The sequence below is a fragment of the Chrysoperla carnea genome, chromosome X (assembly GCF_905475395.1).
Source record: "Chrysoperla carnea chromosome X, inChrCarn1.1, whole genome shotgun sequence".
In the NCBI taxonomy this organism is placed as follows: Eukaryota; Metazoa; Arthropoda; class Insecta; order Neuroptera; family Chrysopidae; genus Chrysoperla; species Chrysoperla carnea.
The window spans coordinates 36,034,224-36,052,262 of record NC_058342.1 but is presented as its reverse complement, the minus strand read 5'-3'; the positions used below and the strand labels follow the sequence as shown (position 1 = coordinate 36,052,262).

General features: G+C 31.2%; 1 protein-coding gene across 3 annotated transcripts; it reads left to right on the top strand.

Moving 5' to 3' along the window:
- Positions 1-4,205: 4,205 nt before the first annotated feature.
- Positions 4,206-17,468, top strand: LOC123302597 (F-BAR domain only protein 2). Of its 3 annotated transcripts, XM_044885607.1 has the most exons (18): positions 4,206-4,648; positions 4,730-4,821; positions 4,894-5,110; positions 6,038-6,295; positions 6,359-6,457; positions 7,022-7,118; positions 7,571-7,927; positions 10,116-10,214; positions 13,608-13,701; positions 13,765-13,922; positions 14,372-14,499; positions 14,582-14,980; positions 15,164-15,369; positions 15,462-15,617; positions 15,792-15,924; positions 16,164-16,366; positions 16,435-16,679; positions 16,912-17,468. In XM_044885607.1, the coding sequence occupies exons 1-18, from the start codon at positions 4,619-4,621 to the stop codon at positions 16,992-16,994; spliced, it is 3,054 nt and encodes a 1,017-aa protein (XP_044741542.1). In that variant the 5' UTR covers positions 4,206-4,618; the 3' UTR covers positions 16,995-17,468. The 3 variants fall into 3 exon arrangements, with proteins under 3 accessions (XP_044741542.1, XP_044741544.1, XP_044741543.1); XM_044885609.1 differs by lacking the exon at positions 10,116-10,214 and having other exon boundaries at positions 7,571-7,741; XM_044885608.1 differs by lacking the exon at positions 10,116-10,214.
- Positions 17,469-18,039: the final 571 nt, after the last annotated feature.

Sequence of the window (18,039 nt, the reverse complement as noted above, 5' to 3'; positions counted from 1 at the left end):
GTTTTTTACTGTGATTTCAAAACATTGAGAATGACCTATGTGCTTGAATATTCTGAGCAATAATTTTTGATTTATAAATCTCTGAATTTTGACTATAAATTGGTTAAAAATAAAAATCGGGTTACGTTGATCATTAAAAAGTTGTAGCTCAAAACGTGAACATGAACGCCATATTATATTGAACATATTGTTAAAAGAACCACAAATTCATTAAATAAAAAGTAATTTAATAATTTATTGTAAAATGTATATTAAAAAAACCAAAAACAAACAAATGAAGTATTCTCTGTAAATAATAAATATTATATTTATGAAAAATTTAAAATTAAAATTAGCTGTAAAACATTTTTATTTTTATTTTTAAAACCATAGACTTACCAAACCAATTTATTTTAAAAGATGTTTTATGTAATTATTAATTCTATGGTAAATTAATTTTTTATTTTTTCAGGTCGCTAAGGCTATAGTATCAAATGCTTTATATAGTTCATGCCTTTATGTTCAGTTCGGTTCCGTAGACTTATCAAATCAAATCCGAATTCAATATTTACATTGGCTTCCTGACGTGACGTGACGTGAAACTCTTGAGCTATAAGCCCTCGTGGCTGAATTTACAGTGCCTATCTGGGTAGGGTCTAATCCTCAGTCCTTGCGTACTTTGTACTGCGCATCAGACTGTCTAAGTGATTGAAAATAAAAGATAGCCTGATTCGCAGTAGAGTACGCAACGCCCGAGGACTAGACTTCACCCAGATAGGTGCTTTTTTTCCTGTTATGCTCTACATTCGAGTTTCACGTCTTTATATATTATATACATAAGTTCTTGGTCTAAACTAAATAAAAGAAATACGGATCACTTTAAAGATGTGAATCGACCTTTATAAGTTTTTTTAATTCTAGACAGATTACAGTGTGTTCAAAAAATATTTATACACTGTCTTTATGTCTGTGACACCACCTGTGAATTATAATGAAAGGGCCATATTTTTCTCTAAAAATAAGAAAAATATTAATGAAAATGATTGTCAATATGAATATTGGGTTTGAGAATCTGTGATGCTGTGATGAAATTGAGAGATTTGAGATAAAGATAAACGGAGCTATATATGTTTTAAATAAAAATTTTGATTTTGTAATTGTATGATGTCATGAAGAAAAAACAAATTTTATATGACAATTTTCTAAAGAAAAATGTGTACGGAAGATGAAAAACCTTATACAAATGTAGATTTTTGCACATAACAGGCTTTTCAAATATACATATAATGAATATTTATGAATAATTTTTTTTTCATTGGTTTTAATTTATGACTCCCCCGCCCCTTCAATAATGTTCTTTATAGCACAAAACATTAGCTCTCTTATTGTTCCGTGCTGTGATTTCTCATCAGGATAACTTACGGGAATATTAAGCTTTGTTTGGATTCTTCTCGGCAACGATTTGATGTAGAGCATTGTCAAATCGTGTGTTTTCATCAAAAGATCTTTCAAACAAGATGCTCAGTGCCGCATGGGCTCCACAAAAAAGACATTGTAGCAAAAGAAGGCAAATTTTTGGAAAAAGGGCTTTCGTTGGAAACCTCAGGTAGATTTACGAAGAGTGAAAGAAGACACTTGAACAATACATTTTCAAATCTGGGCCCATAACCTGTTAAGATTCTTTTAGACTATTTTTCTACTACGACTCTTCTAATTGTTCATATCACTTCGTTGCTGAGTGCAATCCAAGGAAAAGTTGGAAATCTCCTTGAAGTTACCTTTATTATTATGAAAATACGCATGCGTTATGCATTTGCATATAAAATTAAGAAAAAAAAGAGTAGCATTTTAGATTTGAAATTTTGTAAAATCGTTTTTAAATATTTTGAAGGTCCTGTTTTACTTAAGAAATAAATTTTTTATTTAAGAAAAAACAAAAAAATTTAGTAAAATTATAGAATTTTTAAAAAATAAATTTTTGTAAGCTAAGTTTAGAATTGAAAAATAAAAAGACAAATTCAAGTTTTGTTTTGTATAGACCATATATAGACACTGACAAAATTGACAAATTGGCGACAAAAAGAATTACTGTGAATATATAATAAATTTTATTTAGAATGGAAAAGTTTGTCAAAATGATTTTTAAAATTGTGTGAATTTAATAAAAATTCTTCCAAGTTGCCGTTTTCTTTATTCTTTTTTTTCTTTTCATTTTCTCAATCCATAGAAGTGGCGGATTTAGGCAGTCGGCAAAGGAACAATTCTCCCCTAGACACCCCTCTGAAGGAATCAGACGGAATCAAAATCCAAAGGGTAGGTATCAAAAAATATAAAATTGTAGTACATTTTTAAATCGGTTAATACGTAATAAGTGTTTGTTTCAAGAGCCCATATAACAAGGACGTGAAACTACCATGCCGAGCTATAAATGAATGTGGATAAATGAAATGATTGAAAACAAAAGACTGACGCACAGTACAGGGTACGCAACGACCGAGAACTAGACTTCGCCTAGATAGGCGCCTTTTTCCTGCTATCCTATTCCCTTGAGTTTCACGTCCTTGTTTTATGGGTTAGTGGTTTGTTTATTAAAAATCATGAAATGGTCAAAGAATTCAAATTCATGGGATTTAGAGTATCCCGTTCGAGCACATTAAATATTTAAATTGAAACTCCTAACTAATCGGTAAATGTTACCAGCGATATTTTTCCTTCGTTCTGAGAATATTAATAGACAAAATTTCCTCACATGGATCAAGGAAAATTCCTATTTGATTAAGAAGACTCCATTTCACCATCAAAACATTGGTAATAAAATTAAAAGAAGGAATAAATGACATCGCCAATTAATAATGTTACCATACGGTTTTTTCTCCACTCCGAAAATCGTCTCGAATTGAACTGTCCAAAGAAAAGGAAAAACATGATCACCGTAAATACAAAAAAATTTTCTTTCTGGTGAATTTACGTATTACCCTGAAACTATAGATGTAAAAACATGGTAAAAACCTATGATAGTTAAGTACAGCTGTACTTAAGTAATAAAAAAGAAGGTGAGATATTTAAATAGTGACTTTAAATTATTTAAACTATCAATGAATACTAGTTCTCAGTTCTTAAGTATAATGTTCAATTACCACTTATAGTCCATTCGCTGCAATCCAAATAATGCGTCTTTAATCCTAAAATTTTTTGATTGCTTCAAAGGTTGTTTGTTTTCGAACCAAAACATCGTGTGAAATCAATTTTTTTGTTTTAGAATATTTTTTTAAAACTGGTATATGAGGTAATTATTTGACCCAAGAAATGCAGACCTTCTGTTCATTTAACGATTGGGTGAGTGTCTCGAAAACTTACTTCTCTAAGTATCAAATGGACTAGATTTTTGTGGTTTTTATCTTCTATTTACTTAAGATCTAGTTTTAGAAAGTTTATTCGAATTATACCATAGAGAGAATACCATAGAGCTATATAGACATAGAAAACGCAATAAGTGAATTCTTGACAGGTAGCACACGAGACGAAACGTTTTCATTTGGCGGTGACTTTGCAGCTCTATAGTACTATCCCTCTTTTTACATTGGTATAATGTTATTTTTAGCGCATAGACTATAAAAAAAGTACCCCTCGCTTTTCATAATTAACAATTATATTGAAGAGTATCAAATTATGTACAGTCAAAATTGATTATAACGATATTGGGTGGACCTAAAATTATGGTCATTATATCCGAAAATAGTCGTTATAAGTGATGCCATTTTAACTATATGGAAAAATTGATAATCATATTCAGCTCCCATTTATGGATATTGTTGTTTATCATTACCATGTGTCTTATTAAAAATGAGGTTATGGATTAATAGTTTTTTGTTTTTTGTCGCTTCTTTTTACAATTTGACGCTGGATATAGTTCTATTTTTTTCAGCTAGCTAGGTGGATTCCTAAATTTTTCCTACATCTTTTAAATTTGACGCTGCACATAGTTCTATGTTTTTCAGCTAGGTGAAATCCTACTTTGTCGCTCAAAGCCAGCGTCAAGCGTCATCATGAAATTACATCTTAAGATTTTAACCGACCAAATATTATTTATTATTCATATATCGTCTAGTTTTTCACTTCAAAAATAAATTGGTCGTTTTAAGATATCGCTATAACTTATTTTGACTGTAGAATGATATCGAGTAATAATTACGTCACATGGATGTGTTTAAATTCGCAAACAAGAATCAAGAATTGAGAGTGGTTCAAAATGATAATTGAAACGGACAAAGGTCGTTAAACCTAAAAAAACGAAAACAAAACAATATCTTTGAATTCAAAGCGAATTGATAATAATTGAAAGTGGTGACTTGTGTACTCGCGTGTGAACGTGAAGTCAAAAGTGTTTGCATTAATTCAAAATTCCACTAAAAAAAAAAATGAATAGGGAATTTTGAATTTGAAAGAATGTTAGACATGTCAAGTTGACAACTACTGCCCACAAAATAACAAAAAAAAAAAGAAGTGATCTTGAATTTGGGCTAATAAAGTGTAAAGTGTCAAAGCAAACGATGTTATTTTTAAATTAAAAACAATTATTAGCAAACTAATTCCAAAACAATAAAATACTGGACGCGAATGATTTGTAACTAACGAAAAAATGACTGTCGACTTTATAGATTACTTTTGGGTAAATATACAAGAATAGTTTTTTTGGGGTGTATCGTGTAGCATATCATTTTACAAAAAAATTTATCTAAAACAATTTTAGGGAGAGAAAAATCTCGGTTTCGATGTATTATATCATAACATGAAATATGGATTGGTGGCGAGCAAAGAATTGGCGGATTATTTTCGAGAAAGGTAACATATCAAATTATTTTGATTTATTTTTTTCGAATTGATGTTTTTTGATTTTTGTTTCTTTTGGACAAGATCAAACATAGAAGAGTTAAATTCAAAACAAATGACGAAATTGGCAAAACAAGCAGGAAGTAGTTGTAATCAAGGTACATTTGCACCTGTTTGGCAAGTTTTAAAAGCATCGTCTGAACGTTTAGCTACATTACATATGCAGATGTTTCAAAAAGTCTCCGAACTTGTTAAAGATGTCTCCAAATATGCAGATGATTTACAGAAAAAATATAAAGTTGTAAGTACTTCATGTTCATATAGATTTTTATAATAACCGCACCGGATAACCGAGCTTTACTCGCTATTTTTTATTATTTTTTGTGTTGTTTACTTTTAATCATGTATACGATATTTATTAACATCATGGTCTATTCGATTATAATTGATGTTTTTAATATGATACATACAGCGTAAACTAAATATTGACAAATATCTTGTCTAGTAATCTTAATTAAAGAGAATTTAAGTTTTTTGAGTTAAAAAGCCACAAATTTAATAACTATTATAATAAAACCATTTAAAATGTCTCCTCAAAAATACCAATTTGAATGTCCCGGTACTTTATTTCGTCGTCAATAGATGTCAGGAAGAGTCTTATTTTACAGTCAAGGTTTCAGTTTTTCTTGAAATCACGAATAAAGCAACATTTTCTAAAAATGGAACTTATTTAAATCGATTTTTCACCCCAAAAACCCCCTGCCTACTAACTTTCAGGAAAATCGTTGGAGCCATTTCTGTGATTTCTCGTTTAAATATATAAGATAAGATAGGTCAAAGTCTTGTAAAACATTCTCGAAAAACGGCCGAAAGGCCGCCAAAACTGTGTTAGTTTTTTAAACTATTCTAATTAATAATAAAATAATGCAAGTACTGATAATCAACATTTTCTATACATGGTATTTCAACAATTAACTCAGTTAACTGTTTGTTTTCACTTGTCTTAATCTCTTGTCAGCAAAAAAATAATGTGTGGGTAAAAAAAAAGTACGGATTTTGAATATTGTACTTCTCAAGGTCATTTATTTGTTTATTTATAAATTTCCATGAACTTATAAAATTATATACTAGATGGAACACATAAATATTTTAAAATAGGCTAATTAATAAAATTAATATCGTATCGTTAAGGCTATGAGTTATGAATCGTTTAAATATTTTTTCGAAGGTCAAAGAAAATGAATCAAGTACTCTTGAAGTGGTACAATCGATACAATCCACAACACTAATATTACAAAAAGCAAAAGATTTGTATGTACAAAAAAGTTTAGAACTAGAACGATTACGTCGTGAAAATGGCTCTGCAAAAGATATTGAAAAGGCTGAATCGAAATTAAAAAAATGTCATGACGATTACAAAGCTTTAGTGGATAAATATTTAACGGTCAAAACAGAATTTGAACAAAAAATGACGTTAACATGTAGGGTAAGTTCATTCAGTGTACAGTGTCTTCCATATTTAGTGTCTTTTTTTAATTTTTTTGTATAGCATTTTCAAGATATTGAAGAAGCACACTTAAAACAGATGAAAGATTTTTTAAATTCGTATTCAGAAGTTATGCAGTCAAATCATGATTTGGTTGGACAGGTGAGTTTCAATTTAAATTTTGTTCTTAACAGTCGGAATTCTTTGTCTCAATTTTATTTAGAATGACCAATAATGTTGGAGGGAGATTATACATTAATTTGGATACGGAGGGGATTAAATTGTGCAATACATAACACATAATGTCTAAGTGCCTCTGTATTGGTGAAATAATTTGATAAATATGTATTCTTTTTTGTTTTCTTTACAACAAAATATTTTTAGTATTCGCTACCCAATTAAATCAATTTAGATACAATTATTGTTTTTTAATAGTCCCCTCTATGTTCTAAAGTCACCCACTAATTTAATTAATTTGATATGTCTGTGAATTCATAAATCTTTATATTTTTTCCATAGTCACATCTCTCGAATTAGGCCTCAGATCGAAATGTGGTTCATAGCTTTTCCATTTATCTTGATAAGCTTATTTTATCTGTATAATTTTCTGCTATCAACAACAGAACACCTTGTATATCAATATCAGATCAGATTGTTTTAGGTTGTTTAGTTTTTATTGAACATAAGTGTACCTACATTTACATGAAATATTTTTTTAATTTTTAGGTTCATAGTGATTTTAAACGGCAGTGCCTAGAGTTATCTGTAAATAAATTATTAGAGCAGTTTGTGTTAAATAAGTACACGGGATTAGAGAAACCAAGTATGTATATGCATTCAAATTGAAATTTAAACTTTATGGAATTCAACATACGACGATTTCGAAGTATTAAACTAAACTAATTTTTTTAGAATTTGAAATCGACGTACGTTATTTTTTATGCTCGTTGCTAAGATACATAATTTTATCATTCCCATACATTCATTTATTTGAAATTAACGAATAAGAACAAAAATTACACCTAAAAAAGCTCGAAAAAAATTCGATTTTTGCCCCAATCTCCTAGATCAATTTTTGTATTATATAAATATGTATTTGGACTACCAAGTAGTCATCATCAGTGGCGCAGTCCGCCACCAAATTAGCAACACAATAAGAGTAATTACGATTAGCTAATTCATACCGATGATGACTACTTGGTAGACGAAATACGTATTTATATGATTTAAATTTTTTAAAGAGACAAAAATCATAAAAGTTGTAAATATTTGTAGACATGGTTGAAGCAGACGATCTAAATTTGTTACAAACAACATCAACGATATCAGAATCAAGTGCTGATACCGAGAGTAAAGATGTTGTGTCTGGTAGTGGGGGTGAAGCTATCAGTCAATCAAACGCAGCAACGGCCGCACCAGCCCCAGTAAAAACAACAAAGCGTGAAGGTAAACAGACAAGTGAACACGCAAGTCAACACACAAGTCACAGTGTGTCACAATCAATGAACATGAACAACAGTAACAGTGAAAGTGACCCTACATCAGTGGCACATGAAACTGTGCATGCTAACAAGCCGTCCGCGTCCCGCCGTACCACATCCCTTTTCAATATCTTCATATCTAATTCGCAGGGTATGTGCATTGAATCTTCTTAATAAATCAATCACTCAGCCATCTTCACATGATCTGCCATCTGCCATCTGCCAACTCCTGACTCCTGAAGTTCACTTCACTTCTCAAGTCAGAATATCCACCCCTCTTCAGTATTTTAAGTTTTATTTTTTTTATTTTGAGTTTTTTATTTTTGATTTATTTATTTTTATTTTATTTTCATAGGCTACTATGCCGCATCCATATATTTTTTAGTCCTTTTTACGAGAAGTAACGATCCGATCCGATTCTTAAACCCGTTCATTTTTTCGGAAAGTTATGACTAAATAAGATTCAATATACAGGGTGTTCTGTTATTGATAGCAGAAACTTATCAAGACAAATGGAAAAGCTCTTTACCAAATTTCGATCTGAGGCCTGATTCGGGAGATGTTACTATGGGGTCCCTTCTATATTCTAAAGTGACACTACTAATTTAATGAGTTTGATAGGTCTGTGAATTCACAAATCTTTCTATTTTTCCCATAGCCACATCTCCCGAATCAGGCCTCAGATCGAAATTTGGTAAAGAACTTTTCCAATTGTCTTGATAAGCTTAATTTACTGGTATAATTTTCTTCTATCAATAACAGAACACTCTGTATAGTCTGATCAATAAGTTCAAATTGTTGAAGTATAGAAACAATAATCAAGAAACTTGAAGCATATTTTCTTTCGATTAAACTCAAGAATGAAATATTTTTAAGTCGCATTTCCTCCGAAAGTTAACGATTTTCGAAAAAATGTTTGAGGATCAACTTTCTAATTTAATTTTAGGATCTAAATTAACTAATAAAAGAACTCAGAGAACTAGGTCCAATCTAATGTCAGAACATGATATCCTTCATCAAACTTTACAACTTTTTGTTTAAGTTATTTTTTGATTGGTTAATTACAAAACAAGCTATTAGCCATATTATATTAAAATTGTCCACCCTGTATAACATATCCGTTTACTCTTACTCGATATGAATCGTTACTTTTCGTAATTTGGAAAGTGCTACCTTACCCCTTATGTCGCCTTAAGTAGTTTTCAGTTTCAGTTTCGTCAAAATATTGTATAAGAGAAACTAAATACAAGCATGGCTTCTTGAATTAATCAAAGAATCCAAGAGAATGATTCAGAAATTTTCAATATTTGAAAATTGGCATCTCCAAAACAAATTCACACTGCTTTTTAGTTTTTAAAATAAACAAAAAATTAAAAATTGGCGCTAATTTTCAATAATGGAATTGTATTGAGTTTCTTCCGGTATGATTTTGATTTTCATCAGCTTTTCATAGCTTTTGAAAATCAACGGTTCAATCGTGATTCGTATCAAGATCCCAAGAATAATAAACAAATGACGGACAATTTTTGAGTTTTTTTAAAATTGTTTTGTGGTTGGATCATTTAGGGACCCTTTAGATTAACTTCCAATTCTTAGATCAATTTTTATAATAAATACGTATTTCAATCTACAATGTAGTCCTTATCAGTATGAAAGTCCTTATCAGTTTAAAGTTCAGTCGTAATTTTATTAGGAAAAGTGAAAGCCCGACCATTCGAAAGTGCTTTTAAGAAAAATTTTACTAGTAATACTGGTAACGAGTTGAAACATCAGCCCATCTAGTCCGATGTTCTTCGTTATCTTTTAGCGATCGGATTTTGAGTTTTCCTAAAAAATTTTGTCCGCACGGAGCCAATCAAATTCTATATAACCAGGAGATAATCAAAAACAACCTGTTATCCGAAGGCGAGACGTCTCCGGATAATAGATGCTATTTTGATCAGATGAAGCTATAGCAGAAAGTCTACAGCAAGAACATATATAAGGACATGTAACTCGAGAGGGAAGCAAGCTGTCTTTTTTCTCTGGTTCGAGAGAAAGGCAGCCTGATGCGCAGTAAAAAGTACGCAACGCCAGATACTCGCTTTAAATTCAAGCACGGGCGAGGTTTCATGTCCTTATTATATCTGTTCTTGGCCTACAGCTTTTTTGTCGGGATTTCTTCCAGGATTGATGGATCCACGGTTTCGGATCTGAACATATTCTGTACTGATGATAAATAGATTGTAATTGAAGTATGTATTTAGAATAAGCTAAGTTGAGCTAGGAGGGGGGAGCAAAATTGAAAATTTTATTGCATAGATTTAGGGTAGGTTTAAGAATATTTGATATGCTTACAGGCGGTAGAGAGTGTTCCTCAGTGCCTTCGAGCCCTTCCGCCACTAAAGATAGTGTGTCAGATACCTCAACATTGTCTAAGTCGCTGCGAAGATCTAAGTGTAATTAAGTCCCATTCTAATTTAATATTCTAAATAATTCTAAATTTTTTGTTTTATTTTTGTTTAAGTTTCTAATTTCGTTCTAGAATCAATTTATTTTCTACCAAATTTTTTTGCAAAACCACTTTTTTTTTCCATCCAAGTTATCACAAAGTAAATACAAAATGTCGGAATACAATTTTTTTATTCATATATTGTAATTTTTGAGTTTATTCGAAAATAACAATTTAGAGCAAGCTGGGCATTTTCATTTTAGGCATTATGAGGCAAAAAGTATTTTCCCTTTGTTCTTTCGTCACAGTGTCTTTGAATTCATCTTCAAGACTCCATATTCTTGAAACCTATTACGGGTAGGTTTATTTTGATCACAAATTTGAAAAGTATGACCCAAATTTAGTAGAATTACATACTTGGTTTATCAAAATTGGATAAAATTTAAATGTGATAGAGCAAAATTAAATTTTTGGATTCTGATGACGTCATAAAGTTAAAAAATTCGATTTTTTTGATAACACAGGCAAATTTGATCCGATCTTATTGGAATTTTTTTTGAAACCCACTAATATTGGGTCATTCTTTTCAGTTGTGATGCCAGTTTTTCGCTATCTATCACTAATGTGCTTAATTTCTGAACCAGGACTCCAGGTTCTTGAAACCTATTAGAGCTAGGTGAATATTGATGAAAAATTTGAAAAATATGACCCAAATTTAGTAGAATTACATACTTGGTTTATCAAAATTGGATAAAATTTGAATGTGATAGAGCAAAAATAAATTTTTGGATTCTGATGACGTCATAAAGTTAAAAAATTCGATTTTTTTTATAACAATTAAATTTGATCCGTTCTTGTTCTTGAATGAAATTGCTAAAATGAATGAAATTATTTAGGAGACACTGAGACATCGTCTTTCTAAAAGATCGCCCCCCCCCCCACCTCGAATGTGGGTTATTACAAAACTAGACTAGTTTTGAAAATTGAAGAATTTTGATATTTACTTTGTGTATGGGAATCTTATTAAGAACCTTAGAAATGAAATACAAATTTTGCATGATAATTGGTGACAGGGAAATATGTTGAAAGAAAAATGGTGATGGATATATATTTATGTTTTAATTATCTATTTTTTGTTATGTTGTCAACTTGATGTATCGCTCCACGCTCTCCACGCTCTGACCAATTGACCAAAAAAAGCTTATTGTGACTACCAAGACCGACTTAAAAATTTATATTATTATTAATTTAATTGAATCGAATTTCAAAAACCTTTTTTGCTTTTATTCGTATTTTTAATTTTAGTAACAAGTTACTTTATTTTGGAAACAAATTTTAATGAGAAAATTACGTTTTTTGAACAAAAATATACACATTTTATTTTTCAGTGCACATACCCTTCTACATGAAAATTTTTTATTAACCACAAACTTCACAATTCTGAATTCAGTTGTGTGAACAAGATTTTTGTTTTTTTTATTTTGGCATTATTGATGTAAACTTTTGTTTTGTTTTTTTGTTAAAATCTTTTCAAATTACTTTTATTTTATTTTTAATTGTTTTGTTTGTAACTTAGATTGGTATTTCTTCACAAAGAAAAACGGTCAACAGGTTTATTTTTGCTTTTTCAATTGATCCGTTTTAGAAGTAATTGTCCCCAAACTCCTCTAACAGAATCAGTCGCAGTGTGTGGATTATCATGCAGTTAGAGTAGCAGTCACTGGTTGGGCGTCAGGCAAGCTGAACGCCAGGGCCTGGCAGTGTATCACGACTATTCCAGGAGTTGTGACAGTGGTGAGGAGGAGAAGACAATGTCTCATCTTCTCTGTCACTGCCCAGTTTTTGCCATGAAGAGATGAACTTACTTGAGCCAGCCTCTCTTGAGCCTCAAAAGTCCGTCGACGTCAAAGCTCTCCTGCTGTTCTTAAACAGCTCCAAATGGTTCATGGAGTAGTGTTCGAGGATGGGCCGACCCTTTTTCGGTATCACAACGGATTCTATGGTCTAAGTGTGTCCCATCCAGGACAGCCAATCTAACCTAACCTTACCTAAGAGTAGCAAAAGCAAAAAGATCCCGTACGAGGAACTCCAACTTGATTTACGAAGTCTTTAAAAAAAGATGGAGAAATAAAAGAAAAGGAAGTAGACAAATTTTTGACCTAGGAGTTCCAGGTAGATTAAGTGGAAATTTTGGTCTTAGAAGCCTTTTAATTATTCAAAATGAAAGTTGTATAAAAAATATAATAAATTCTTCGAATTACAGGCCATTGGACACGATTCCAGCCCTTGTAGTGATCTAAATAAAAAAAATATGAAAAATTCTTAATTACCCCTTCTAACTTCGATAGAAACCTATAGAAACCGAGTTTTAACTTCGATAGAAACCTATACCGTCACTTAATTCGAGGCGTAATTACAAATTTAGGTACGGGAAATCTAGTTTTGCCTAGGATCGGATCAATTGAATAAGACGAAAGTAAACTGGATGAAATTCCGAATTCTTTGTTCTCTTAAATTAGAATACACTCTTGGAAGTAATGTTTTTAGGTAAAAAATAAAACAATTTTTGGAAAATTAACTTTTTATCATAAAAATGAATAATAATTTTGATTTATGTTTACTGTTAGTAATTTTGACTCGCCATTTTTTTGGCATGTTTAATTTTTTTTTTTTAAATTTTACATTTATTGCATGTCCAAAGTAGTGTGAATCATTTGTTTTTATTTATTTTTTTCTATTTTTGTTAACCATTTTATTTCTACGCTTCAAAAGCTTTTAATTTTTTGAATTTTTTCATTTTTCTTTTTTTTTGTTTGTGATTAAAAAATTTTTGTTTCTATATATTCAAAAGAAAATTATTTTTTGGTTAATTGTACAAAATTCGATTTGTTACGTAATTTTAGGTTATTTTGTACAATTAACAAAATTCGATTCATTTTTAAACCGTTATAAACATTTTTCTCAAAATGAAGATGAGTTCGAGTTTGTCCCTTAAAAGAGAGTAGTCCTTGTTTAAGCTCCTAAAAAGCTTCTCTATTTTTGATATTTGAAAACTTATCTGTAAGTCTCCAAATTCGATGTATTTTTAAATAAATTTTCTTCAAGAGTTCTAAGTAATACGTACAGTGAGAATGGACACCCTGTATGAAAATCACCACTGTGACAGTGTGTTTAAGACGGTTTAAAAAAGAAAAATTGAATAATAATTATTTTGAAATCTATAACGGTAAAAACGCATGATTCAAAATCATTTTGTATTCGGAAAAACTGAATGAAAAATCAATTTTGCATGAAGAAAAAGCAATTTTCTATATTTTTAATTTTTGAATGATACGAAATGATATTAATCAATTATTTTTAATTTCAATTTTGTTTCAAATAATAAATCAACGAATTTTAGGGTTTTTACGCTCCCGGCGTGATAAAGCGAAATTCAAAAAAGTGAAAAAGAAGCTGAGTGAAAATCCAACGGGAAAAGAGGAATCGACGGAAGTGTAAGTGGAATTATTTGTGGAAGAATTTTTTACATTGAATTAACGTCTTTTATATTTTTGTAGAAGTATAGATAAAGATGAAAATACAAAAGGACCAGAGGCTAGTAGCGATTCAAAAACTCCAGAAAAGGATGAAGAAGGATTTTGTGCTCAACCTAATGTTACAGAACTTTGGCAACCAAACAAAGAAAGTTTTTATTCCAGTTCTGATTCGGATACAGGTAACGATATAGATTTGATAATACTGGTGTCGTTACATGATCTGCGTAAACTTGGCTACTATTCCCAAAGACTTTGAGACCCCATAGTTCTGAACCAGTCAGGGCTCTGTAGCTTTTCGTGGTCGACAACGTTCCCAAATCTTTCCTGTTCCCGAATCGTCGTGTTCCATTTAATGAAACGACGCCGAGACGAGCTTGGTGGATAAAGCGGTAGTTTATCTACCAAGTGTACCTTGAGTTTATCCACCAAGTGTACCAGAATCGAGTGTACCTACCATTCAGCAGGAAGTGGTTGATCGCTTCCTTTAAGTTTGTACAGGAGTACGCCTTTCGCTAATCTGGTTTTCCTAGTAATCTATCAAGATAGTATGCCCGAACTTGAAGTGCTGATAGACTACTGAACCCGAATTTTGTGTAAATTATTAAATAAATTTTAAAATACATTTTAGATGACGAAAGGGAGCGTAAAATTCATGTGGAAATCAAACCGTTAAGCAATGGGAATGCTCCAATTTCAGCCAGTGTTGATGAATTACGAGCGACCGTTGAAACTCTGTCTCTTTCAGTTGGAACAACAGTAAGTACTACTGCACTATTCTTATCTTGATCTTTGTATGTTCCCCTGTATTTAACTTTAATATTATTTATTGAATTTGTAGGGTAAAGGTGGTTCAAGCGTTGACATTCATGATATTAGTATGAAACGTTCGCAATCAGTTTCACAACAATTATGCGTTGTTAAAAATAATGATCTGTTAGGTTTAAACTTATTCCAAAGTCCAGCTGCGTCGAATGCATCAACACCGACCAGTGGTCATCCATATGCACCGTTACAGAGTCCACCCATACTACAAAGTCCAACTCAACCGTCAACGACCAGTCAATCAGTCAACAGTCCAACATTATCCAGTAATTCACGGTATGCTGATTTAGGGGATTTATTCAATGAGGTTGGTGAAATGCAACCGTCTGCAACTTTAACAAAAGTATCGTCACGGCAGACACCTACTCCAACTAGTTCTATTGCGTTGCCACGACCTCCATCTAGAAGATCTGATGTAAGTTTATTATATAAAACAAACGTGTCTATACAGGGTATTTCAACAACTTACTCAATCAATTGTTTGTTTTTATAACCTGTCTGGAGGTTAATTAATCTTTAAAAAGTGCATTATTGCTCTTTTAATCGGTACTCGGTAAACAGATGTCAAGTCGTCGTCTGATAAATTTAATTTTTACAGGGTGTATCACCACGCGGACATATGAGTCCGAACTCGATGTGTCGCGCAGAAAGTGTTGGAAGTTTAGAATTCCGAGCGGCTGGTGTATCTGTAGGTGCATCCAGAGGACCGTCACCATTAACAATTGGCATGACTGACACAATTCCTATAGCTGTTGCGTTTCATGAAATTGTACATTCGTATTTTCGTGGTGCTAATGAAACAATGTAAGTTTCGATTAATTCGAAAACATCTCGAATATTGTTTTAATTGATTCATTTTTTTAATAAATTTGGTTTTTTTTTTTGTTTTGTTTAAGGTGTCAAGTTAAAATGTCTGGTGATATGATGTTATCATTTCCAGCTGGTATTGTGGCAGTTTTAGCAAATAATCCGAGCCCAGCAAAATTAGTTTTTAAATTGCGAAATGTAAATCGTTTAGATAGTATTGTTCCAAATAAACAATTAGTTACTATGTAAGTACAATTATTTAATGTAATTACAAGAACCTACTGAATGTTCAAGGAAATTTTACATATTTATCAAATTATTTCACCAATACAGAGACACTTAGATGTGGGAGGTTCATTTATATAATCGTTTAAAATGAATTAATTAAAATTAGTCGATAATAAATAATTTTATTACAGAGATACAACTCAAAGTACATCAGAAATAATGGTTCTAGATTTTATAATGCCTGCATTAAACGGACTATTAAAAAGACAAGCCGAACAAAATTCAACGGCCTCATATTTTAATGTAGATATTGTTAAATACCAGGTAAATTTTATTACTCTTCTTAAGGATGTACGAGCTCCAAGTACTAGTACCAACACATTTTTAAATAAAAAGCTGGATTTTTATACCATGTATATAAAATATATCAAGGTATACTAAGTTTAGTCCCAAGTTTGTAACTACAGCTTATCTAACACACCAAATCTAAAATTGACTTGGTGCTTGTACTATTTTCATTTGTATATCTATCATTAACAATTGTTTTTCTTAATATTTTCTAGGTAAAAGCTAAGCAAGGAGCACAATCGTGTCCATTTCAATTAGTCGCGTATTGGAAATGTGAAAAAGCACATACCGATTTAAAAATTGATTATAAATATAATTCACATGCGATGAGTACGCCATCTCCATTACTCAACGTGAAGGTTGCAGTACCAATTGATGACGCTGTTAAAAATATGCAATCAAAACCCGTTGGACAATGGTTTGTACACAAAAATCAGAATTCGCTAGATTGACATTTGTTAAATTTTTTTTTTTTTCAAATTGTAGGCTCGCAGATTCTACAACTCCAACGAATCGATGTGTTCAATGGAATTTCACAGAATTATCGCAACATTCAGAAAATAATGGTGTAGGTTCAATTCGAGCACGATTTGAATTGGAGAAAGGACCTAGTGCCCAATCAACAATATCAGCACAATTTAATTGTGAAGGTACTACATTATCGGGTGTAGAATTCGAATTAATTGGACCTGGTTATCGAGTTTCGTTAGTTAAACGACGCTTTGTTTCTGGTAATATTCAATTTTTTTTCGTATTAAATTTTTCCAACTCTTTTTTGTTACACGGTTCTAAGGAAATCAGAAATCTCGGAAACGGCCACAATGATTTTCATGAAATTTAGTGTACAGGGGCTTTTTGACTTGTAAAAAAATCCACCAAAAATGTATTTACCGTGTAAAAAAAGAGTTGACTGTACTTGAATACTGAAAAACTATTATAATTTTCGTATTAAATTTTTTTTAGGAAAATATATTTGTGATGGTGAAACAAATGATTCAATTCCTAAACCACCACGAAGCATTTCCGGTGGAAGTGGTGACACGTGATTTTTTTATACCAATATACCCATTTAGCAACTTTTTATTTACCATTTTTACCAACATAATGCGCCTTAAAAAGAAAAACAACTATAAACCACCTATCCACACTAAATGTTTTAAAATTCTGAAAGGAATCTCTCAAAACGTGTCTTGGAACCAAAAAAAATTTTTTTTTTTTAATATTTCGTTCAAAATTTTATTGATTTTTTTAAAAATTTATTTTTTATCAATTTTTATCCATGCAAGAAACGCATTTTCATACTTCATTACGTCATACAAGATGCTCCGTAATTATCGTATTCGAAAAGCGCATTAATTTAGCGAATAAAATTCGTTAAAAGAAAGTTTCTTTACAGTTTTTGGATCCGTTGCACCTACCATTGACGAGACGTCGTTTTATCCGTGTTTTCAGGAAAAACTGAAACATAAACTGAGAAATATGACTCTTCCTGACATCTATTGACGAGTAGTAATACTACGATTTATCAGAAAAAAAATATCCGAGCAAGCTCGGTCATCGATAAATTCTCAAAATTACAAGCGAAAATTAACGAAACTCATCTCGTTAATGATACAGCGGATTCAAAACTGCAAGGAAGTTCGTTCTGCTAAGAATTTTATGCTCTTTGGATGCAGTAGTTACGGGACACCTCATATAAAACGTTGCGAATATAGATAGGTTCAAGAATAAATTACGAGCTACGAGTTACAAAGAGCCTCTGAATATCGCAACGGTTTATATCGACCATAAACCACTGATTCACTGATTGATTCAGGGGTTTTACTGTACATGGATAAGTTTTTTTTTTATTTAAAAAATAAAAATATACAGGGGTTTCAATAAACAAGGTATTTATGCCAATTTCAATGAAACTAAAAACGATTGTTAGATAAGTTAGAATAATTTGTACTGTATAAAAAGAAAATTCGTTTCATGGAACACCCTGTAAATTTTATACATACATATTATATATATATAAAAGTTATTTTTAATAAGTTTCTCGAATATTCCTTTAAAAAAAATATATAAAATAAATTATTCTCAAAATAA